This window comes from Xenopus laevis, chromosome 8S, assembly GCF_017654675.1.
Source record: "Xenopus laevis strain J_2021 chromosome 8S, Xenopus_laevis_v10.1, whole genome shotgun sequence".
Classification (NCBI taxonomy): domain Eukaryota; kingdom Metazoa; phylum Chordata; class Amphibia; order Anura; family Pipidae; genus Xenopus; species Xenopus laevis.
In genome coordinates this window covers 25,516,513-25,542,786 of record NC_054386.1, presented here as the reverse complement: position 1 = coordinate 25,542,786, position 26,274 = coordinate 25,516,513, and the positions used below count along the sequence as shown (strand labels likewise).

The 26,274-nt window shown below is 38.6% G+C and overlaps 1 protein-coding gene across 1 annotated transcript; it reads right to left on the bottom strand.

Moving 5' to 3' along the window:
- Window positions 1-702: 702 nt before the first annotated feature.
- sptlc2.S (serine palmitoyltransferase, long chain base subunit 2 S homeolog) lies at window positions 703-26,274 on the bottom strand. Its single transcript, NM_001092294.1, is given in 12 exon segments — window positions 703-2,711; window positions 3,770-3,899; window positions 5,476-5,611; window positions 8,848-8,974; window positions 9,664-9,883; window positions 10,036-10,141; window positions 11,016-11,109; window positions 11,211-11,335; window positions 14,995-15,143; window positions 19,326-19,480; window positions 20,650-20,832; window positions 26,001-26,274. Coding segments are annotated over 12 exon segments (1,668 nt in total). The 5' UTR covers window positions 26,124-26,274; the 3' UTR covers window positions 703-2,591.

The following is a 26,274-nucleotide window of genomic DNA, read 5'->3' as shown; positions in this document are numbered from 1 at the left end:
AGGGCTGGCTGCTAAGGCCCTCCAGAACGCTGGGAAATATAGTACAGAGATTTTTCATCAGAAGAGCATTGGAAGTCATTTTTGAGAATATTGCTTATCTGTACCCCTCATACATCATAGTAAAATAAAGAACATCTCAGTATTGCACATTTCTCCACAGTCTAGCCTTTCTCAACAGCATACTTGTGTGTGCAGGCACATTTCAGGGGCTGCTGCCACCTGAGGCAACAGCCCTGATGCCGCCCCCCCCTCCCGACCTGTGAGTGTGGCATTCTTTGCTAAATTGTTCACAATTTTAATTCTGACACGGGAGGAATGGAATGCTCGGGACCTGTGGTTTTCTGGAGAAGGGATCTTTCCGTAATTGGGATCTTCATACCTTAAGTCTGCTAAGTCATGTAAACATTAAATAAACCCAACAGGCTGGTATTGCTTCCAATAAGGATTAATTATATCTTAATTTGGATCAAATACAAGCTACTGTTTTATTATTGCAGAGAAAAGGGAAATATTTTTTTAAATTTTGAACCATTTGGTTAAAATGGAGTCTATGGCAAACAGCCTTTCCGTAATTCGGAGCTTTCTATATAACGGGTTTCCAGATAACGGATCCCATACATACACATATATACACAATTCATTATAGTATATTCATTACAAGTTCAACTTTAAATTCTTGTAAAAAAAAAAAAAACACAAAAAAATAATTGGATTTTTATTCTTTTTAAGCAGCTTACAATCTCACAAATCAGATATTTCACTTTGACTTGTGTGCCACAACATCCATGACATACTGTTTTATAAGAGCATTAACAAGGACATTTCTCAATCATTACCAAAAAGTAATGAACATAAAAAACGTTAAAGTATTATCACATAGAAAGGGACATACAAGTCTGAATTCTTTCGGGTCAGTTACTTTGAACTTCATACCAAAAACATACAATTTAAGGCCATTTCAGAGATTTCAAGTGAATAAGACAGACTGCAGGACTCAAAGAAGCTGAATGGGGGCGTTTCTATAGAAGCTTGTTTTCAGAACTGGTGAAATGTACATTTAGAAAAAAAAGTCTGCATTAGCAAACATTAGAAAGTTACATTTGCACAAGTAAACATTAGAACCCATATTATCCAATCAGAACTTTCTTTATACATCTGCAAATTATCGGATCTCATCATCCTCCATTTATGCAAAGTTTGGTCTGATATTTCAGCCTGTAACATTAAAGGGATTCGGTCATGATTTTTATGATGTTTTTAGTTCTAAATTACACTGTTTACACTGCAAATAATTCACTCTACAATATAATATTTAATTCCTGAACCAGCAAGTATATTTTTTTTAGTTGTAATATTGGTGTGTAGGCGCCATCTCAGGTCATTTTGCCTGGTCAGGTGCTTTCAGAAAGAGCCAGCCCTTTAGGATGGAACTGCTTTCTGGCAGACTGTTGTTTCTCCTACTCAATGTAACTGAATGTGTCTTGAGTGGGACCTGTATTTTGCAATTGAGTGCTGTTGTTGCATCCACCAGACAGCCGTTATCTTGCATTAGGGAGCAGCTATCTGGTTACCTTCTCATTGTTCTGTTGTTGGGCTGCTGAGGGGAAAGGGAGGGGTGATATCACTTCAACTTGCAGGACAGCAGTAAAGAGTTTATCAGAGCACAAGTCACATGACTGGGAGCAGCTAGGAAAGTGACAATATAAATTAAATATAAAAAGAAATCAGTTTGCTCTTTTGAGAAATGGATGTCAGTGCAGAATTCTGTTATAGCAGCACTATTAACGTCTGCGTTTGCAAAAAAAAACATTTTTTCCATGACAGTATTCCTTTAATATGTATATATATATATATATATATATATATATATATATATATATATATATATATATGGTCCCAGATGTTTTAGTAAAATAAAATCCACCCTGCAGTGTCCAGTGCCAATTAATTCCCCCGATATGGATCTCATCAAACAGTTCGCAGAAACAATGGTCATGGCAAAGTGACAAGCCTGATTTCAGACACAGCTATCCAGCCAATCTGTGTCAGAGTACTCCTGACAGCAAGTTGTATTGCAAACCCCAGACAGCATATTAAATAGCACCTATGCTGTTAACAATTTGAAATGAAAGCATTCCAAGAGCAGGTGCAGCAACTCACTGCCCACAGCTCTGGCGAAGGTAAGGTTAGAAGGTTTTTAAAATGAAAAAGACAGGAGGAATCAACAGTGTGAGAGTTGCGCTGTATCTCAATACTTTGTGCAAGTACGTTATATACAAATGAGTGTAAGTAATAAGCTTGAGTAGCTGCCAACAAATCGTATCCACAGTGCTGAAGGTTAGTACGAGGAAGACCTCAAGCTTAATGATGTGGAGTTTTCACTGGTCCCGTTTCCAAATAAATAGAAAACATTTAAATATCTATAAAACGGCACCTCCTCTCCATCCAAGAAATAATCGAAGACAGAGGTGTATAGAAGGAGAGATTGTCGTAGCCCTCCCAGCATGGGATGCTGACAAGGTGTATATATATTCAAGAAGTATCCTGTTAGTTGGCACAGACTCCCTCCCCCTCACTTCTCCATCAAGATATTAATCCTCCGTCTCCTCATATGTGGTTTCATCAAAAGGTCGGTCCAGTAAAGGTACAAAAAGATGACGAGAATATTTCAGTTGCAGGAGATCTCCCACTTCATTAATCTCTCTCAGGGCCTGCAAAATAAAGGAGAGAGACGGTGTGTTGGTTAGGGCACATGAGAAGCACTCACATGCAGCACACAGGAAGAATGGGAGAAGAACCTATGAATGATGGCCAAAGAAATCAAGGAAAGCCTACCAGGAAGCAGGAGCAATATATTTTGCAGGGCATACAGTGCAATACTGCTCACTCGCATATCTATTTTTCATACAGTTATAGGATTTGATGCTGAAAAATTACCAAATTGCATGAAAGGGGAACTATTGCGAAAATGAAAATTTAATATAAGCTTGCGCATACTGAAATAAGACGTTTTCTTAATATAATCCATTAAAAATTCTGTAGCGTTTCTTAAGTAATTAAGTTTATCTTCACTGTCCCTCTCTCGGCATCTGTTTCTCTTCATTCTGTCTTCATGCAGCAGTTGGGTTATAGGGGGCTCCTTTTGCCCAGAAGATGTATTAGAGCTCACTCTATTAAAATCACCAGACATCATGTCTCTCTACATGCAGAATTTGTGAAAAAGGCAGTTATTTTGTTAGATTTTGTTTGAGTGAGCTCTAATACATCTGCTAGGAAAGGAAGCCCCCCTATAAGATATATTGGATCTAACTGTCAATGAATATCTGACACCCAACTGCTGCATGAAGAGAAACAGATGCTGAGAGAGGGAAAGTGAAGATAATCTTGAATATTTCAGAAACTGTACTAAATTTTTAATTGATTATATTTAGAAAATGTATTATTTCAGTATGCAGAAGCTTATTTTAAATTTTAATTTTCCAGATAGTTCCCCTTGAAACATAGATCAGCCTCCTTGTCTGTTCAGATTGTTGATGAAAGAAAACTGGGCCAGACAAACTCCCAATTTACCATAATGGGGTCATCAACCAACCTGAAACTGAATGAACCTTAGTTTATAGATGAATCGGTGTGGCCAAATATTACAAGTATTACTGCCTTCCAGGTGTCAACCTCCAAATTTTACCGGTGTGTTCCTAGCTTACTAACATGTACAGAACAGAAAAGAATGAGAGCATACAATAGTTTGTAGAGGACAAAAGTAGCTCACCGCATCAAGCATCTCCTTTGTGTGGGCAGCAGATACACAGAATCGAGCTCTGGATTCAATAATTGGGGTTGCTGGGAATCCCACTACCACTACCCCAATATTTCTCTTCAGCATTTCTCTGCCAAATGCACTGGTAATAGAGAAGAATAGGGCATGGTTATAGGAAAACTATGCAACCAGACATCAGTTTCCATTGATACAAAGTTTGTTTGATAATTCCCAGGGTGGGATACCCACAAACAGTATGGGAAAGTTGCTGTCATTGATTCATCACAAATGGTTTGTGGAAAGACTGTTACCATTTAGAAATGTAAAGTCATATAATAGATACCAAAAGGTTCATCAGTAATTTATAGAAATGTCTGACAATTTATATAGATACATTTATATAGATTATCTATAGATTATTATCTATAGATTATTTAAAATAAAGTGCTAGTAACCCAGTCTTGCCAAATATGTGCTCGTGTAACACAATTTATACAAGCTTTAACAAGCTTTTTTGCAACCATGGTTTGGACAGGAGGGCAGACAATATTATCACTGGTCCTCTACATATCTGTAAGATAAAAAGCTTTTCTATACAAAATAGGACTGCTTCTCCAAACAATATTCTATTTGCTGCTGCTGGACTCCTGCAATCCTTAAAGGAGAAGTCAACCCCTACATGCAAAAATCCTGGCCTACCTGCCCCCCTGGGCAAATGCCCCAAACTTGTTATTAACCCCCTCCATGCAGGTCCTCTCCTGCTGCGTTCACAGCAGCCATCTTCTCCCGAGCGCTCTTATTCCTGGATTCAGCAGCGTTTTCTGGCGCAAGCGCAGTAGGAGGCATTTGCCAGTGCGGATCTACTGCGCATGAGCCGAAAGTCACGAAGTTTCCGAAAAAAGAAACTTTGTGACTTTCAGGCGCATGCGCGGTTGGAGGCATTTGCTGGTATGGAGCTACTGCGCATGCGCCCGAAAGTCACGACGTTTCAGGCTGCTGGGGGGGAGGAGGGAGGATGGTGATATCACTCCAACTTGCAGTACAGCAGTAAAGAGTGACTGAAGTTTATCAGGGCACAAGTCACATGACTGGGGGCAGCTGGGAAACTGACAATATGTCTAGCCCCATGTCAGTTTTCAAAATAAAGCTGGCCATAGACGCAAAGATCTGATCGTACGAATCGAGGATTCGGACCGTGTGTGGAGAGTCCCGACATTTTTCGTCCGGCGGAGATCGGTCGTTTGGTCGATCGGACAGGTTATAAACTTCCTGTCAGCTGCGGATAATATCTCTGCGTGTATTGCTGATTGTACGATTTTCAGTGGGAGACTGTCACTAGCTTTGTCGGACATAACTATTGTATGATTGCTGTTAGGGGCAGAACATCGGCTGATCTGTTCTTACTACTTCTGAATGGCAAGACTTTGATCTTTATGGTTAGTGGCAGGTAGGGATATGGGAAAGTCCGATCGTACGTTGATTCGTATGATCGGATCTTTGCGTCTATGGACAGCTTTTAACATAATAAAATCTGTTTGCTCTTTTGAGAACTGGATTTCATTGCAGAATACTGCTGGAGCAGCACTGCAGTCATTAACTGATGCATTTTGAAAAAAAAAAAAAAAAAAAAAAGAACATTTTTCCCCATGGCATCCCTTTAATTTAATTACTGTAAACACCGTTTACAGGCTTACACTGAAACAAACACCAGTACTTACCCAATCTTGGCTGGCATATACAACATTAGCGGTACCACTGGGGAGTCACTGTTTCCATAGATAATAAATCCCATCTCAGTAAGTCTGTGGCGAAAATACTTTGTGTTCTCTGCCAGCTGTTCCACATGTTTCCGGCCTGGGTAGAAAGGATCACAAGAATCTAGGAATATTGTATGCAACTGACGAAAAACAATTGTTATTTTGTCTTTTAACATCTTGTCATTGCAACTGAACTGAAACACAGATTTGCTTGTTTTGTATAATAAAAAAAGGTCCTTCTTGTACCATTTACATTGTATGGGAAGCATGTGGCTAAACAGGTACTAAAGGAGAAAACGATTGGAAACGCATCATCTGCTGATGTTCTAGTCAACATTGGCATATAAAAATGTACCCGCTTGCGCTCCTCTCGAGAATTAGGAGGCTTTATGCAAAATTTGGGGGGTTGTGGAAGCACTCTAAAGGCTAAATTAAAATATATTTAAGTATAATGCAAGTGCTACTTACAATGCACTTCCCTGGTCCCCTGTCTCATAAGTAATTCAGTATAAATGCAAGTGCATGTGTTTACAAAACAGGGGTTTTTAGTTATATTTTCTATATTTCAATTTAGCCTTTAGAGTGCTTCCACAACCCCCCGAATTGTGTTTATAGGAGGCTTTGTTTAATTTGTCTTGGTGTTTTTTCTATGTATACTAACAAATTTTTGATGTTGCTGGTCCTTTAAAGATTCCTATGAAAGTGTTTCAATATGTGATTAAAAAAAAAAAACAACAACAACAACCTGATGTATTTCTAGCTGCTGATAGACTGAAATTAAACTTTTTTGTACAACTACTTTACCACACATACCAGGAAAGCAGAAACATTATTTTACTTCTTATAGCAGCTTAATAGGTAAGAGGTCTATTATACGGAAACGGTTATGAAGAATGATCTGAAATAGCATTTCCTATAATGTTCTATTTAACCAAATGTCTTTTTTCTCTAGAATAAAAAGACAATGCCTTGTATTTCATATTAACTAAGTTAGCCTACATTCATACGGATTAAGGTAATGATAAAATAAAATTGATCATAGTGCGTTACAAGTTTAGCTTGTAAAATCCACTGGGCCAGGGGCTGATGTGAAACACCGTGGATTATGTCCACACTATTTCAGGAATAATACCCATAATACTATAGAGTCATTTGCATATTAATTTACATAAAGAAAATATTAAATACTAAGATTTATTAAGGGTTGAATTGAAAATTCGAGTTTTCAAATTTTTTATGGTCAAAACTGTCAAATTCGACTAGGGAGTTATTCAATTTCGATTCGAGTTTTTTTAAAGAATTCAAAATCCATTTTCAAGATTTATCATACTCTGGCCCTTTAAGAACTCAAATTCGCCACCTAAAACCTGCCGAATTGCTGTTTAAGTCAATGGGAGAGGTTCAGGGAGAAAAAAAACTCGGATCGAGTTTTTAAAATTCGAATTGAATTCAATTTGAGTTTTCGGGTCGATTCCATCCATCAGAGTTTAAAAAATTAGGTTTTATTAATAAATTTCAATTGGTCGAATTTAAAATTTCTGGGGGTTTAGGGGAGTTTTTAAAAACATGAATTTGAAATTCGACCTTTGATAAATGTACTTCATACTGTATTTATTCTGGTTTTTATTTATAGTAAATCTGATATACAGAAAAGGTGTGTACTTTACATCTTGATTAGCTATGCCTTTCCCAAGACAGGCCAGCAGACCTTGACCTGATTGTTCTCAGAAAAGGGTCTCCCCACATGTCCACCACTGCATTCAAGCAAATGCCGTGAAAGTAATTGGCAGCAGAGCTTTCTAAAACTGGAGTGGCAAAACACCCAGAATCAAGCTATGTGCCATTGCCCTAAAGATAAAATGCCAATTGATCTTGCTTAAGCAATACAAGACTCCCTTTTGAGACACCCGAATAACACTTGCCCATGCAAGAACAAAAAGTCTTTCAGGAGTAATCTTATCTTTCCAGCTTTTTCAGCTGTAAACAGACATTTATTCTGAAAACAGTATCCCTTGGTTGGAACCAATTGGATCTTGTGCACAAAACGTTTAAGGCTATGTATTAATCTACTTTTGGCCTGAAATAAAGTTCTCAGTTCTTTTACAAGCCTGTCTGTTGGATTCACGAGTGCCTGCCATTTTCTGTTTGGTTGAATACCTCCACCTTGAGCTGTAGGTCTGGGGCATGTGCACCCAGACTACATGTTTATACTGGTGAGATTATAAACTCAAAGGCCTTTTTTTTCTAAATCTGTTATCTAGAAGTCCATTATCTGTAAAGGCTCCAATATTTGTAATTTTCCTTAGGGACCTATTTTAGCAAGCAAGTCTAAAGCTAGCCATACACGGGCTGATATATAGCTGCAGACAGACCGAGTTGGCGGCCTATTGGCCCGTGTGTGGGGCCTTCCAATGGGATGCCTCGGGCGATATCTGGCTGAAAGTCGGGCAGATGTCGATCAGTCAGGGTTATTGCCTTGCATTATGATCTGATTATTGGGCCCTAAGAGTTTTCTGACTTAAATAATCATTTTGCATGAAGCCCGGATCGCTCACCTCAAAGTGGGCATATCAGGAGAGATCCGCTTGTTTGGTGTGTTCTATGTGTATTGCCACCTTAAAGGAGAAGGAAACCCTGTAGAAAAAAGCCCTGTACCCCCCCCCCCACCTCGATGCATCATACCTCCCAGTCAGCTTACCGAAGACATGGAAGAAGGATGCCGTGAAGTCTGCTGCCAGAATCTGCGGCAAGAGGTAAGTATTAAGTATGGGGCGTTTCCCGGGGGGGAGGAGGGTCTACGTGGGGTGGGGGGGAATGGGTTTTCTTTCTACAGGGTTTCCTTCTTTAAGAGGACAGATCCCATAACTATACCAGAAAGTCAGCAAACGTGCCCTATAGTCTCTCTCTATATAGTCCCCCATGTCTTTTAGGTCGGACTAATTTTAGCCACTGTGTGCCTGCATGTCCCTATACAACAAGTCCTGGAAGTGACAGGGATGTGGGTTAATTAAAACCTGTCAGAATGTGATCCACAGCTCCAAAGAGATTAATACAGGCATCTATCCTGCCCTCTTTCTGAATTTCAGATTTTCTCCTAGCTGCCCAAAGGAAATAAATTTATTTTCTTTTTCAGACAACCGCAGAACCTGGAATTAGGGATTAGTTCTCCTTTAAACAATTACAAAGGTAGACCAAGTATTCCATTCCCACATTTAAATATTTTGTTAAAGCCCCCGTTACAGTAATAACTGCCTGTAACAACCAGAACTGTGAGTAAAGTGAAGTAATGTGCAATCTGAGTAGTAAAGTATGGTAGTCTGTAAATTGACTTACCTACTGTAGATCCATCTTCTCCCATAATGCATTTCATAGAGCTAATGATCTGCTGGGCCACTGGTGGTGACATAGAAGTGGCATATGCAGAGCTGTGAGAGTGAGCCCGAAGGTAATCAATGAGAACCTGGCAGATAAAGATTCACAGATTTCATATAATAATTTATCTACATACATTCATATGTACAAATTCAGGCCATCGTTTGTTTGTTTAGTCAGGCCATGAGCCAACTGATCATTTAAGACAATAACATTCATAACAAATATGGAATTACATCATATTACATGAAACAGAAAAAAATCACCAGCTTGATACTACATATATCTAGAGCCAAAAACTCATCCTGCCAAGATGGGGGTTTAGTTTGACTAGGTAGTCTAAGGGCTTGGACTTATTCTTTTGCAAATGCATCACATTAAGCCAAAGTTTCTATGGAACATTGTTCTATCAGATATAGTAATATTTATGGAATCTGTTATCCAGATACCAGTTATCCACAAAGCTCTGAATTACAAGAAGGCCATCTCCTTAGACTCCAATTCAATAAAACATTTTTTTTTTTAAAATCTATTTCCCTTTCCTCTGTAAAAATAAAACAAAACCTTGTACTTGATCCCAACTAGGATATAATAAATCTTTACTGGATGCTAAACAATCTTGAGTTTATTTAAAGTTTACATGATTTTTTTAGTAGACAAAGTTTGGAGATCCAAAGACCCCTTATCTGGAAAACTGCAGGTCACAAACATTCTGGAGAATAGGTTCCATACCTGTAGACAGTTTAATTAAAGATCCTTTTAAAATAATGGAATTACCTTGCTGCCCCCGATATAGCCCCCAGCACTTCCAAAGCTTTTTGTAAAGGTTCCCATCATGATGTCCACATCTCTGGGATCCAGACCAAAGTAATCAACTACACCACGACCATTGGGACCCAAAGCCCCAATACTATGTGCCTCATCCAAGTAGAGGTAGGCTTTGTACTTCTTCTTCAGAGCAATAACATCAGGCAGTCTGACTATGGAGCCCTCCATACTGAAAGAGTAAGAGTAATTCAGTCTTCTATTCTTCTCCATCTTCCCTCAGCAAGCAATACCTCACTTTTACCTGCACAGCACCCACATACACTAAATTGCATTCTTACAGCAGTTTTCCAAATTACACGTTTAAAAAAAAAAAAAACTTACCTGTAGATTCCTTCAACCACGATTAGGATTTTTTTCCATGGCCGATGTGTCCGTGGTTGGCCCTGTACAATTGCATCTCTCAGCAGCTTTTCCAAACTTTGCATCTCTATACACAAAAACACAAAAATCAGTTGATGCTTAATACACTGTTATGTGAACTGCATGCCTTGTAGTTTTTATCTTTAATATATTTGGAAATATCAATATTTGGGCTTCACTCAAACTGTATATAGGACATGTCATTGGGAAAAAAAGTAACTTTGCAATCAACAAATTGCAATTTTCTTCAGTAGAAAAGGTGAGTTCACTGGTCCTAATAACTTGTATTGCCCCCTTTGTCAGAAACTTTATAAAGGTAGAATAGTGACAACAGTTGTGCTGAGAAATTCTAGAGTTCCATGAGACTTCTTTCAGAATTTTGGATTTTAGTACTGGCCCAAACTTCCTGGGATGGCAAGGACAAGTTAGCAATTGTTTAAAATTGTCTCTACTTGTAGATGACCAATGTCCACCTGTTTGGCAATCCCTTTTCAGGCTCACAGCCTATAAAAACGTATTTTTTAGGGTCAGGGCACACAGGCAGATTCGGGGAGATTAGTTGTCCGGCGACAAATCTCCTCTTCTTCTGGGCGACTAATCTCCCCTGCCTTCCCACCGACGGGATGTCACTCTGAGCGATTCATTTTCCGAAGTCGCCCAAAGTTTCCTCGTGAGGCAACACACACACACAACAATGTAAAAAATAAAACAGGTTTCCCCAAGATCCTCTCGAATGATAAATGTAGGGGCACACTTAATTTTTCTGCATGCAAAACTTGCATTTTTGCTTATTTAAATTACACAATTGACTACAAAATGTAAATAGTGCATGATATTTGCTATATTGTTTCTCTTTCATCTATAAACATTATTGAAAGCAACATCCAATATATCTGTGTGTTTATCACGTCTATATACTGTAGTACAATGTTTTTACTCACTATTGTGCTTGAAAATACGAATGGTGGCACCAGAAAGACGGGCTCCTAGTACCAGAGAAGAGTGGTTCAGCTCATCACTGAGGATTAAGCAGCCCTGGGGTAAAAAAAAAACTAGGGAAAGTCACAAAGTGGCTAATTAAAAAAAAATAAAGAATATGTCAGCTAGCAAACACACACAAAATAAAAGCTACAAACCTTTCCAACCAGTGCTGGGATATTCATTGAGTTTGTGGCAAAGCCCATTCCGTATGTCATGGCAGCCTCCACACCAAGAAATTTTGCAACTAGTTGTTCTAGCTCCTCATGTTTATCCATATTTCCTATGCAAAGGCAGACAGATGGTGAAAATGTAAATATAAAACCAGAACAATTGGCTCAAGATAAGGCATGAAACAGACAGAAATGGATAGAAAATACAAACTGTATATAAATTAAAATACATGATTCTGATTCTTACAAATATGTATTTCTAAAATAACAGAAATAAAATATTTGTTGTCTTCTAACAGAGGAAATGCAATTGTAGAGGTACCAACTACAATTAGAATGGACTTGTGTTTGCAATTGCCTGGAGGAGCAAGTCATCATGTGGGCTCAATCGGTATTTTGTTTTGCTTCTTCTTTTCCTTTACTTCTACTTCCACATCAACTCTATCAATTGCACCAGCTTGGTGATTTATACGCATGTTCATCCGCATAAACGGATTTAACGTGTAAATTACAGCATACGTAATGTGTATTAAAACTAAGTTAAATTCCGCAAGAGAAATAAAAGAATCAAGAAATTGATATACGAGAATGGAGCATATTATAAATACGCATTACGCATCAACAACATACGTGTAAAAATAAAATGTTTCGCATAATTAACGAGTAACGCGTAAGTTACTTCAACTCTCACTCTTTGATTCAATTTAGTATTACGCGTAAGAATACGCAAAGTACGCATTAGAAAAGTTTAAGAAACTACAAAAGATAGTTAAACATAGATTGCTCTCAACAGAAGACAACTTTATATTTTTATCTATGTATCTTTATATGTTAGCAAATGATATTTGTTAAGGTCTCTGATTAAAACAGTCAAGTTTATACTGTATGTTGATGTAAAAATCTTACTAATATTGATGATGTCATTATGATGATTGTTATTTTCCTGGAAAAATTTTTCAATAAAAATTATTGAAACCTACTTCTACTTCCATTATAAATGGATCTCTCGGAGCAAAGATGGCCAGACATGGTGAGCTCAGCTAGTTTGGTGAGGTTGCCAAACAAGCAGATCTCTGCCCCATTTGGCGCAAATCCCCACTGACACTGGGCTGGGGAAGGACTAGAGGTCCGGCTCATTCGGGCAAAGCAGAATTTTTTGTTACAAATTTTTTTTTTGCTGGCTTTAGTGTGCGTCGTACCCACCAGCGCAGATCATTGGTCATACAGCAGAGCCCCGTTGAATGAAGACTGCATCAACGCACTGGTGTGGTCTGCGCCAAACAACATTTGAAAATCGGATACATATCGGCCTGATTTTTGGCCAGATATTAGGAGTGAAGGAAAGTCAATGGGCCCCTTACATTAGGCACTAAGCTGCTGATGGTCTGGAAAGACTGAGTCAGCAGCTTTTATCATCCTGTATATGGCCAGCTTTAAAGGAACAGTAACAAAAGTGTATCAAAGTAATTAAAATATAGTGTACTGTTACTCTACACTGGTAAAAGTTGCGTATTTTCTTCAGAAACTCTCCTATTCAGTATAACTGGAGGAGTCATGGCTGGACTTTGGCTGTTATTTTACCTGCCTATTGTTCTGTTGATAGGCTGCAGGGGGGGAGAAGGGAGGGCCGCGATCAGATCAGCCTGATATCGCCCACCTCAAGGTTGGCAAATCGAGGAGAGATCCGATTGCAGTGGCCGAACTCCTGGAGGTGCAGCGGCACCAGGGACCGTGTCCCTGCATCCCCCACCAGCGTCTATTCGAACGAGTGCGCATGCGCGCACCCAGCCGGCGTGGAAAACTGCGGTGGCCAAAACTTCAAAACGAGTCTGCTGGCGTAAGAGAGGAAACAAGGATTTATGAAGGTACTGTGTGTTGGGCTGCAGATCAGTGGGGGCAAACCCGGAAATCTCTCCATCACTTCACTGCTCAGTTTTGGGATGTGAGTGTGTGCCATCCTGCTATGGGTTCTGGGGGGGTATGTATACATGGAATTGCACTGTGCCATCCTACTATCAATTCTGGGGGTATTTATAAATGGAATTGCACCGTGCCATATTACTATCAATTCTGGGGATATTTCTACATGGAATTGCGCCTGTGCCATCCTACTATCAATTCTGGGGGCATTTATACATAGAATTGCACTGTGCCAGCCTATCAATTCTGGGGGTATTTATACATGGAATTGTGCCTGTGCCATCCTGCCATGAATTCTAGGGGCATTTATACATGGAATTGCGCCCGTGCCATCCTACTATGAATTCTTGGGGTATTCATACATGGAATTGCCACTGTGCCATCTTGATATAAGTTCTGGGGGTAATTATATTTGGAATTGCCATTCTGCTATGAATTCTGGGGGGTATTTATAAATGAAGTTGCCATTCCTCCAGGATTGTTATGGGTATTTATACATGGAATTCTACTGTGCCATCCTGCTTTCTGGGTGGGGGATGGTATACAGAAAATACAGGGTTAAAGATCTTAGTACAAATTGAATCCAGAAAATTGTCCAATTGCATCTTGGAGTCCATAATTTGGATCTTTATACCTTAAGTCTACTAGAAAATCATGTAAACATTGGGTTTATTTAAAGGACCAGCAAGTCAAATTTTTTTTTTTAAATTAGTTTGTATAGAACAAAAAAAAAACCACCAAGCCATATGTACCTTTAAAATTGCAAAGTCTTTATTAAAAAATAACTTACCGAAACTCAGCACTCGATTTCTCCTCCCTTTCTCCTATAGAAGGCAGGGAGGAGAAATTGAGCGCCGCATGATTGATCATCGACCTGTCGCCTTTTCTGAAGAGGAGTTTCGGTAAGTTATTTTTTAATAAAGACTTTGTGATTTTAAAGTTACATATGTCTTGGTGATTTTTTTTTTTTCGTTCTACACAAACATTTAAAAAAAAAAAAAAAAAAATTGACGTTACTGGTCCTTTAAATAAACCCAATAGTCTGGTTTTGCTTCCAATAAGGATTAATTATATCTTAGTTGGGATCAAGTACAAGCTACTATTTTATTATTACAGACAAAAAGGAAATCATTTTTAAAGGAGACATTGTGTCATACTGATCTTTTAATATAATATTCCCCCTTCATTGTAATGTGCAGTGATGCAAAAATAAAAACATTTTACCTCTGAAAAACATCATTATGTAAGAGCTGATGAGAGATGCTTACTCTTCAGCGTCTAGGCTGAAATGAGGAATGGGAGTGTCTCTTTATTCTCCCACAGGAAACGGTCATCGTGTTGATTGACAGCCAGTACTCTTTCAGCTCTATGTTTTTACTCAGGAACTACTATTCCGAATAGGTATATATGTATGTGATGAGCAAACATATTGATCATATTAGTGTTAGCTTTACTTGAACAGTTTGACTGCTGATGTGCCAGATCTCAGCACCAAAACACAACATTTCTCTCTGAAAACTACCCTGCCTGCAGAATAGAAGGGGAGCAGCCATGCAGCGGATTCTCTGCCTGTGGAGAATCCATACTGTCTAGCCCTAGCCTTAACCTTCAGTGCTGCAGTAAAGAGTGACTATCAGAGTACAAGTCACATGACTGGAAGGACCTGGAAAACTAGGAAGATAACTAGCCCCACATAATTTCAAAATTAAATAAAAATAAATATATCTGTTTGCTCTTTTGAAAAGCAGGTTTCAATGCAAGATTCTGCTGGAGGAGAAGTTTTATTGATGCATTTTGTAAAAAAAACATGTTTTCTCATGACAAAATTCCTTTAACCAGACATACTCACCTATTTCCTGCCGGGTGCTGCACATTCCCACTCCATACTGGCTCAAAGCTTTCGCAGATGCATCAGCACACAATCCAGTGTTCTGCGCAAATCCCAGATAGTTATAGGAGCCCATGTTTATTACACCCTTAATCACTCTGCCTGTAAACCTGGAAAGGAGAGAGAAAAGTGAGAGAAAACAAGTGTTAAGAGCACTGAACTCCACTTACTGTGCATTTCAATATTTTGTCCTAGTTGGGACCTTGATCAATCCTTGATAAAGGTCCAAACTGGGACCGAAATGTTGGAGTGTACAGTAAACTCAAATAAATGAACTAATTTTCATTTCACAAATAGCAATCGGACCATGTTTTCCCTCAGGAAAACCTTTTCGCAAAAAACACTGGAAAATAGCTGTAGATCATATAATATTATAAAAACAGGACACAGAGGCGTGATTATCAGCTGGACACAGGTGAACCAACTCCACAGGTATGAACCAAACTATACAGAAAAAAATAAACAAATAAAAATATTTTTCTATCTACAAGGGGTCTGGATGTTCTCTCTTGCAGTACTGCAGTTATATATCACACTCCTAAAAATACAGGCAGGTTAACTGGCTCCTAATGAAATTGAGCCTTCTCTGCGTGTGTTGATGTTATATTGTTAACTCAATTGGAGCAGGAACTGATGTGAATGATGTATAATTTCTGTAACATGCTATGTAATATGTTAGGATAATGATAGTAAATTCCCTTTGACATTTAGAAAAAAAAATCTGTAGTGTGAATAAGGCCTAGGCCTTGGCATTGTGCGCCACTTTTCAGATTTGCATAATTAGTTAAGTGTACCCTCTGCTGGTAAGATCAGACAAATATTGTAATATTGAAATTTGTTTTTAAAGGAAAACTATACCCCCAAAATGAATACTTGAGCAACAGATAGTTTATATCAAATTAAGTGGCATATTATAGAATCTTATCAAACTGGTATAAATATTAAAGTAAATATTGCCCTTTTACATCTCTTGCCTTAGACCACCATTTCGTGATGGTCTGTGTGCTGCCTCAGAGATCGGCTGACCAGAAATACAACTCTAACTGTAAAAGGAAGCAAGACATAACTCTGTCTGCTAATTGGCTCATGTGACCCAACAAGTATGGTTTGTTTGTGTGCACCGTGAATCATACAATCCCAGGGGGCGGCCTTTATTCTTTAAAATTGAAGTTTTCTATTTATGATTACCCAAGGGCACATAATACTAAAAAAGTATATTATTATGAAAATCAATTATTTACACGAAGCAGGGTTTTACATATTAGCTGTTTAATGCAATATCTTTTTATAGAGACCTACATTGTTTGAGGGGTATAGTTTTCCTTTAAATTGTTTGTAAGTCTTTTAAAAATAATGTCATGTTAAAATGACATTTTTGGTTCAGAGGCTTGAACATGGTTTATATAAAAGATTCCGTGCCATCCAAGTTGAAATAGTGCAATATGCCACACATTTACATTTCAAAAGAATCAGGTAAGCTCTGTAGAATACAAATTATAGTTCTAGATATATAGTTAGAGATCACAGGTCATTCATGGCTCTTTACAAAGCGAAACCCTTTTTTCATATAAGATTGGACATTTGGGGACAAATTTACTTATGGTCGAATATCGAGGGTTAATTAACCCTCGATATTCGACTGCCGAATGGAAATCCTATGACTTTGAATATTGAAGTCGAAGGATTTACCGCAATTCGTTCGATCGAACGATTTTTCTTTGACCTAAAAAAGCTAGCAAAGTCTATGTGGACCTTCACCATAGGCTAACATTGACTTCGGCAGGTTTAAGGTGGCGAACTAGGGAGTCAAAGTTTTTTTTTAACAGTACAGTACTTCGACTATCGAATGGTCAAATAGTCGAACGATTTTTAGTTCGAATCGTTCGATTGTCGAAGTAGCCAAAAAAAAGAAACATTCGAAATTCGAAGTATTTTTTATTCTGTTCCTTCACTCGAACTAAGTAAATGGGCCCCTTGTTGTCAATAAATTGCTTATGTGTTGATTTTGGTTGGAAAGCGATCATCTTTAAATAAATTAACCATATATATTCCCTTTAGTGTTAGTTTAACAGATACCAAAGATATTTAATAGCCAACAGCACAGCAGCAAAAATTGCTTTAATAAAGTGTCACATCAATTTTCCTTATTAGCTTGTTATTCTGTGAGAATATGCATTGAGGGCAGATAGATCGAGACAGATTGAGAGGGGCTGCATTTAACACAAGCAGCCAAATTCTAGTGTTCTGGTGCTTTGGACACTGTGCATTGATTACTACCTACAACCTACAGCAGCATAAGCTTACATCTGGTTGAAAGAACCCCATCTTTTTATCCTTTTAAATGGGTTGTTCACTTTTAAAATAATTTATTATGCTGTATTATGGTTAATTGTCTTTTTATTCAACAGCTTCTCATTTGCAATTTCAATCTGGTTGTTAGGGAACAAGTTACCCTAGCAACCATGGATTGATTTGAATAAGAGACTGGAATACGAATAGGAGAGGACATAAGTAGAAAGATGGGTAATAAAAAGTAGCAAAAACAATACATTTGTAACCTTTTTGGGTGTTTTTTAGATTAGGGTTAGTGACCCACATTTGAAAGCTGGAAAGATTTAGAAGAAGAAGGAACCACTAAAAATCAATAATGAAGACCATGTCGAAATTTGCTTAGAATTGGCCATTTTATAACATACTAAAAGTTAACATAAAGGTAAACCTTCCCTTTAAGTTATAATCATATGTGTTTTGTCTAAATAACAGCTGCATCATGAGACTACATGTGATTTAATTTCATCAACTTGCTCGAAGCCTTTAAAAAAACAAAAAACAACCAAAGTTAAATCTAGTCTGACTGGGGCATCAACTGATCAGACTCAGCCAAAGTTTTTGTAACTGACCGACAACTGACTGGGGGAATTCTTTTTTTAAAGCCTTTTCCCCCTCACAGGAACCGGAGGGCAATCCCTAAAGCCGCCAATGCCTGCAGATAACCACCAGTAGAAAGCACTCTTTTCTTACTTTGGGTAATGCAGCTAACTTGTACATTTTCTTTCACAGGTCATGATAACAGGGCTAGAAGAGCAGGAGAGAGAGTATTTTGACAGATTACACATACATTAATAAAATGGCCAATGGCAGCACAACTTACAAGAACAGCTCTGCCCCTGCGGTTAACCACCACAAATAATTTCCTGACCCTATCATTAATGCAACAGCAGGGATACACCATGAATATTGTTAAAGGACAAGAAAAGCCTTTTTTTTTTACTTATTGCATCATTTAACTAAAGCCGCTTACATCATGCACGCCCTTTCTGACAATTTGCGCATGTGTGAAAATTCCTCACAGCAACATGGCTCCCACAGAAGGCAGCATCTACACATGTCCCGAATCAGATGAATACATATTGCACACGTGTGTCGGTCTTGGTTTTGAGGAGAGCAATGCATTTTGGGTAGCATGCTTTCTGTACTTCGGCACTGGATCTTTTAAACAGCTTCACACTTCAGCGAAATGCCTGCACTATTAGCCTGCATTGAGGTACGTCTTTCCTTGCACAAAAAAATGTCCTATATTGATATGTACTAGTAAACCATCTTAAAATTCCGGTGTATCCACTTCAGGATTCATCATTAAAGGAACAGTTCAGTGTAAAAATAAACTGGGTAAGTACAAAGGCTGTGCAAAATAAAAAAATGTTTCCAATATAGTTAGCTAGCCAAAAATGTAATGTATAAAAGGCTGGAGTGACTGGATGTCTAACATAATAGCTAGAACACTTCCTGCATTTCAGCTCTCTAACTCTGAGTTAGTCAGCAACTTGAAGTGGGGCCACATGGGACATAACTGTTCAGTGAGTTTGCAATTGATCCTCAGCATTCAACAAAAGCAACAGTTATGACTCATGTGCCCCCTCAAGTCACTGATTGGTTACTGCCTGGTAACCAATCAGTGGAAAGCAAGACACGTTTTAGGTGGCAAATAGTCGAATTCAAGTTCTTAAAGGGCCAGAGTATGATAAATTCCGAAAATCGAATTCTTAAAAAAACTTGAATCGAATTTTAACAAATCCCTAGTCGAATTTGACAGTTTAGGCCATAACAAAAACTCTAAAATTCGAATTTGAATTTTCAATTTGATCCTAAATAAATCTGCCCATACTGGTACCATGTCTTCCACCTGGTTCCTCTCTAACATTTTTCTTCCCCCCAGCGATTATGCCCTTTCTTCTCCTTTAATGTAAATGACATTTTCCACATGCTTAAATTAAGCCTTATAAAGGACTTACTTGAAGGTCCAGTTGTAGTCATCAGTAAAACGCTCCATAAGGTCTATTCTCTCTCCAGGAACACTGCAAACTGGCCTGTTCCAGTTATCTCTGATCCTCATGTATAGATTTCTGGTGTAGAAATTCTCAAAGTCTTGATAGAGTGGCACAAAGTCCTGCAATGTACCTTTCAAAGTCAGATATAATCACACGGCAATGCAAAAGCAATAAAAATCAGTGACAATATTTTGCAAATGCCTAAAGTTCATGTTACCATTTTGATGGCTGCTATGTATAGTAGTAGCGCTTCCCTTAATTCCAGGGGGAGGCAACTACAAGCTACTTGAGCAAGCTGCAGCAGTGCATAAAGATCTTGGCTAGTGAAGGTACGATCCATGCAATCATTGAAATATTCTCCCCTGACAGACTTAAGAGTCTTGCTTAAAGGGGGATCTCGAAAATGAAAATGTAATATTCAGTAAGCTTCAGCACACTGAAATGAGAAATTTTCTAAATACAATCAATAAATATTCTGTACTGTTTCTGAAATAATCAAGTTTATCTTCACTATTCCTCTCTCAGCATCGGTTTCTTTTCATTCTCTTTTCCTGCAGGAGTTGGGGGTCAGATATATCTTATAAGGGGGCTTCCTTTTGCTTAGAACAGGGGTGCCCAAAAGGTAGATCAGGATTTACCAGTAAACCTTTAGATGGTGATCAGTAGATGTATTACACTATTAAATTCCCAGACATCACGTCTCTCTACATGCAGGATTTGTGCAAAGGGCAGTTAGTTATTTTGTTAGATTTTGTTTGTACTGAAATCAGTTTGAGTGAATCTGAGCGAGTTCTAATTCATCTGCTAGGAAAGGAAGCCCCCCCCTATAAGATATAGTGTATCTAACTGTCAATGATTATCCGACACCCAACTGCTGCTGAATGAAGAGAAACAGATGCTGAGAGGGATAGTGAAGATAAACTTGTTTATTTCAGAAAAAATGCAGAATATTTAATTGATTGTAGATAGAAAATTTTTTATTTCAGTATGAGGAAGCTAATATTAGATTTTCATTTTCATGATAGTTCCCCTTTAAAGACATTATGCACTGAATGTGATTTTTAAGGGCTTTCCTCCTCCAGCCGGAGAAATCTTACCACACTGAACTGTGCACTGCATATACATATAAGGATGCAACATGGTATTGACATTTTAAGGTTCAAATTTGGTTTGGAATTGGACTGAACCTGTTGCTGAGAATTTCGTATTAGGCTGAATAAAAAATTCAGGATTATAAGTAGTTATAAAAACAGAAATGAATGTTACGGTCAACTTTGGAAGTACTTACCTTCTGCTCATCCCTTTCAGTTGCAATGTGACACTTCTCAATCTTCCAAGTTCTGAGGAAATCTCTTAGGTACCCAAACAGAGTAAGGATGCCATAGCCCATGTAAGTGAGAACGGCCACTATCATTGGGGTCTCTTCAAATGCTTCATTAAAAGATCTTTTATACAAACCCCCATTATGGACCTGTGAAACAAATACAAATGCAGAATTCATACTCATAGAACCCAAATACACACATCTCATTTTCTTGGCAAAAACTGGTAGATGATGGAAGTGAGGATATGCTCTGGCTATTGAATGCTATAGCTTTTTGTTTAGCAGCCCACTATTTTGAAGGGTTCAACTTTCCCTAGTAACGTAGCTGTGGTTTGCACTGGAAACTGGACAGTGAATAAAAAAAGGATGTGAATAGAAAGATAAGTAATAAAAGTTAAAATAAGTAAGTAAATGTAACTAGGGATGCACCGAATCCAGGATTCAGTTTGGGATTCGGCCTTTTTCAGCAAGATTCTGCTTCGAGCGAATCCTTCAAACCGAATCCAAATCCTAATTTGCATATGCAAATTAAGATTTGGTTCAGTATTTGGCCGAATCTTTCACGAATCCAAAATAGTGGATTCGGTGCATCCCTAAGGGTAAGGCCACACGAGGAGATTCGGGGAGGTTTTGTCGCCTGGCGACTAATTGCCTCGTCTTTTGCGCGACTCTGCGTTTTTCCCCATAGGCTAGAATGCAAAGTCGCCTGCGCTAATGCACATGCGGCAATGCGTTTTCTATAGTCGCCTGAAGTTGCCTCACTGAGGCAACGCCAAGGCAGTTCGGGGAGATAGTCGTGCAAAAGACGAGGCGATTAGTCGCCAGACGACAAAATCTCCCCCGAATCTCCTCGTGTGGCCTTACCCTAAATGTAACAACAATAATTTTAAGAGGAATAGTATTCTGGCTTCTGAGATCAGTGACCCCTTTCTGAAAGATAAAAAAAAAGCAGAAAAGGAAAGCATATCATTTAATAAACCATAAAAAAATTAAAACCAACTGAAAAGTTCAGAACATATTAAAAAGTGAACTATCCCTTTAACCCTAAAAGGGTTGTATGTAGTGATATGTTACTGCTTATGAAAATATATATGTAATTTTGCGAATGAAGCAAGAAGATCACACCAGTAAATCAGAAGTGCTGCTTTTTGCAGCATCTTGTCTATGCCGTTGCTACATATATGGCCCCTCTGTGGAAGAAAGTTTTATAAGAGAGATTCAGTTGATCTGTCTACAAGGACAATCCAGCTTTCCTATAGCTACAATCGGTTAGACAAATACCAGTAAAAGTTATAGGAGCTTGTAATTTTAACTAGTCACGTCAAAGTGAAAACCTTTTTTTCTATATTTTGCTTGTATCGGTTCATCCAACACCTGCAAATAAACGGTCTCTTGTAAAAAATTGCACAATAAAGGATAAGTTGGTGGTTAATTGATTGTATTTGGAAAGTTTCTGATTTCAGTATGACAAAGCTTATATTAATTTTTGCGATAGTTCCCCTTTAATCAATGGAAATCAGAGACCAACAAGAGTACTGTTAGCATCTAATGTACCTCTAACAAAGCCGTTCAGAACCATTCAGTATCAACTATTTGTTGACTTTATAATACCAATAACTACCAGAATCAGTATTACTGGACAACCACAGAACTTTAAGATAGCATATAAACTTACCTGAATGACATAAACAATAGAAGTGATCAAACATATGACACCAGCATAAATTTCACAGGGCCACAAGGGAACTAATGGTAACCACAAGATAATATCTCAACTCGCATGGCTAATAACGTTTATATGTAAACACTAGGTGTTTATAACAACCCTTAAAGGAGAACTAACCCCTAAAAAATAATAGGGCTAAACATGCCATGTTTTGTATACTGCACTTATTGCACCAGCCTAATGATTCAGCTTCTCAATATCATCAATGATCCAGGACTTCAAACTTGTCACAGGGGATCACCATCTTGGAAAGTGTCTGTGACATTCACATGCTCAGTGGTCTCTGAGCAGCTTTTGAGAAGCTGCGATTAGGGGTTATCACAAATTATCAAGCAGAAAATGAGATTAGCCTGTAATATAAGATGATGCTACAGGGCTGATTAAATGCTGATGCTAATTGCACTGGTTTCTGTGCTGCCATGTATTAATTATCCGTATTAATTACTAATCAGCCTTATACTGTGACATTTCTATTCTATGTGTACTGTATATTTTGAGTCTGTCCCTAAGCTCAGCAACTGACAGCACCATGAAGCATGTGCATTGAATCAGCAGAAAAGAAGATGGGGAGCTACTGGGGCATTTTTGGAGGCACGCATCTTCCCTTCTAAAGGCTAGTGGTTGCCTGGGGCTGGTACAGAAGCTCAAAACATAATGTAAAAAAGTTCTAGCTACTTATTTAGTTTAACTTTCCGTGTCCTTTAAGAAAAAGTGGCCAATCGGCAGCTTTTGGGCCCGAGGGTCAACAATCTCATCATCCCGATGGTGCCCACCTCAATGGAGGCATATTGGTGAAAGATCTGCTCCTTTGACAACCTCCCCAAACATGTGGATATTTAAATGTTTGGCCAGCTAACACACTAATCAAGCATAGAATATTACCAAAGTAAGGTGTCTGACTAGAAAAATATATATTTTACCAATGGACTACTGACTCAATTAAACTGCTGTTTTAACAGCACACTAAGCCTTGTTGCAGCCTGTATTTTTGTGTTTGTGCATAGGCTAGAATTATCACTCAGTGTATACTTTATGTGCTATAAATACAGTAAAAGCCAATAACCAAAATTACAGGTTTCTAAGACATACTGAATAGTTGTGACGGCTATTTTAGATGCTTCTGTTCAGCTTGAGGGGGGTCACATCTGTCCTTTTAAATATACTGATAAAACAAGACTATTGTTTGTTTTGTGCAAGTTTTCATGCGTCTCTATATTGTACACACACTCTGCTTGCACAGATAAGAAATGCTACATCTGAAGACATGAGCACAGCCCAGGAGAAAATGACCTGTGTTAGTAGCTCAGCAGCATAACACTTGGTTATATTTTCAGCAGGGGGAGAGCTCATGCAAGATGTATTAAAATAAAATGTGTATGACAACTAAATAAAGAAAATTAAAAAGTCTCAGATATTTCCTTTTCAAAAATCAACTTGCTGTGAAAAAAAAAGGAGAACTAAAGCTTTTACAATACCGTGGCCCCCTCCAGAGGCCTACCTCCCACCCTCCCAAACCACATCACTAGGGACCCCATAAACATCTGTTTGCTGTAGCTTGTCATGAAAAGCAGAGTAATGCAGCAAGTTTGGTAGTCTTCATATTGCACGACTTTAGCTCCTCTTCCCTGCAACTGCCAACATTCATGTATCTCAATAATAATTATTATTATACAAAAGCATTTAGGGTGAAATAAACACGTAAAGGCACATTTCTTAAAAGAAAATATACTGCCTTATATACAAGCCAAACCTATTTAGTAATCCAGAATGATTAGCAAGAAGCCACAATTCAGGCAAGCCTACATCAGATGTTCAGTGCCATTGCACACATTTAAGTGAAAACCTTGGACACTTTTAAATGGAAGTACCCAGTAGGGTGATCTAATGGATCTCTTTGCGAGAGTGTCGAGCTGTTTTGATCTACTGATCTACCAGTTCAAGATCTCTTGACAGATACTGATGCACATTTTGGACAACCCTGGGCTGGAACATGTAAACTTATTAGAAATGGCGAAAGCTTCTGGATGCCCCAGAGAGTGAATTAATGTTTGCCTGCAATGTTATAGGAGGGTATGGCATGACAAGTCAAAAACAAAAATCTAGAGTGACCTACTGTTTAGTAGAAAAGAAGCCCAAATATTTCTTAAAAGTAAAAAAAATCTTTATTAGGACATAGATACCTGTGTTACAACGTACCAAAACATAATTAACACAGCAAAACAAAATAAATAAATTCTAAATGGCAGAAAAAAAAGACAAAACAAAACAAGGCCTGACTGGGTGTACTCTGCTGACAGACACATGACCAGATCCCACTGAGAATTATGTCAGATGTCAAGTGAACAAGGACTTAATGCACATTACACCAGCGAATTCCCATAAGTGGCACTCTGAGTGCTACTGACAAGTCCCACAGCGCTAGGAATTGTAGTTAATGTAGCAGCCACAGGTTGGACATCATTTAAGTAAGGAGAGCAAATGCCCACTATTTAAAAGGATACTGTCATGGGAAAATATGTTTTTTTTCCAAATGCATCAGTTAATAGTGCTGCTCCAGCTGACTTCTGCATTGAAATCCATTTTTTTAGATTTGATTTTGAAATCTGATATGGGGCTAGACATATTGTCAGTTTCGCAGGTGCTCCATGTCATGTGACTTGTACTTTATTAAACTTCAGTCACTCTTTACTGCTGTACTGCAAATTGGAGTGGTATTGCCCCCCCTTCTCCCCCCAGCAGTCCATCAGCAGAACAATGGGAGGTAACCAGATAACAGATGCCTGGTAGATCTAAGAACAGCACTCTATAGTAAGAATCCAGGTCCCACTACGACACATTCAGTTACAAAATACACTTGGGGTAGGAATGAAATTTTACATGGTAGAGTGAATTATTTGCAGTGTAAACAGAAATAAAAACGACACCATAAAAATCATGAGAGAATGCCTTTAATATAAACACTGCTTTCTTGTCTATTTTTGAACAATCACCACTCTCTAGTATTGCCATGGCAGTCAATGATGTTATAGCCCCATCCACCACCCGTGGATTACTTTCTTCTTACATGGTTATTGCTCAGTAAAACGAACGAGCAATGGTTGTTCTACACATGGAACAAAACATACGAGCAGGAGTTGTCGATGGACAGAGACCTCACTTTTGCACTCAGGGGTCATTTAACAATACTGGGCAAATTTGCCCATGGGCAGTAACCCATGGCAACCAATCAGATTGTTGCATTCATTGTTCTGCTTGCAGCTGGCTTTAATAAGCTGCTCACTGATTGGTTGCTATGGGGAACTGCCCCTGGGCAAATGTGCCCAGTGTTGATAAAGGAGGCCCAGCAGTAAACAAGTTATTGCGAACAGCGTAGAATGCTTATTCTACTACATAACTACTTCTCAGATACAGCTCTTGGCATTAATGTGAGAAATGCAATGCATAACTTTTAGTGGTTTTAATTGTTAATCACACGGTCACTTTAAGAAAAAAAAAAGCCATATAAACTGCTCCCAGCCTAATGGATAGTGAACTTTAGCCCCGCCCAGTGGTCCCACATCCCCCAGTACTAGCGGCTCTCCCTCCTCACCTTCTCCTCAGCTATCATTCCATTTCTCAATGTCCCGTTCTCACAGCGCTGTACTCCATTCATAACAGGTTTATGTGAGTGGCTCAGTCCGGCGGAAATCTCCACAGCACCGAAACGCGTCATACTCGGCCTCCTTCTTTGGGTACCCGGGAGCTCCGGCTTATTTCCTGCTTGCTCGTAATTCCCTACCAGCTGCACTTTCACTCACCCCTATTAGACGCACTAAAAACACACCCCTGTCACTAAACCTCTAGCTTCTGTCACCCGCCACGCC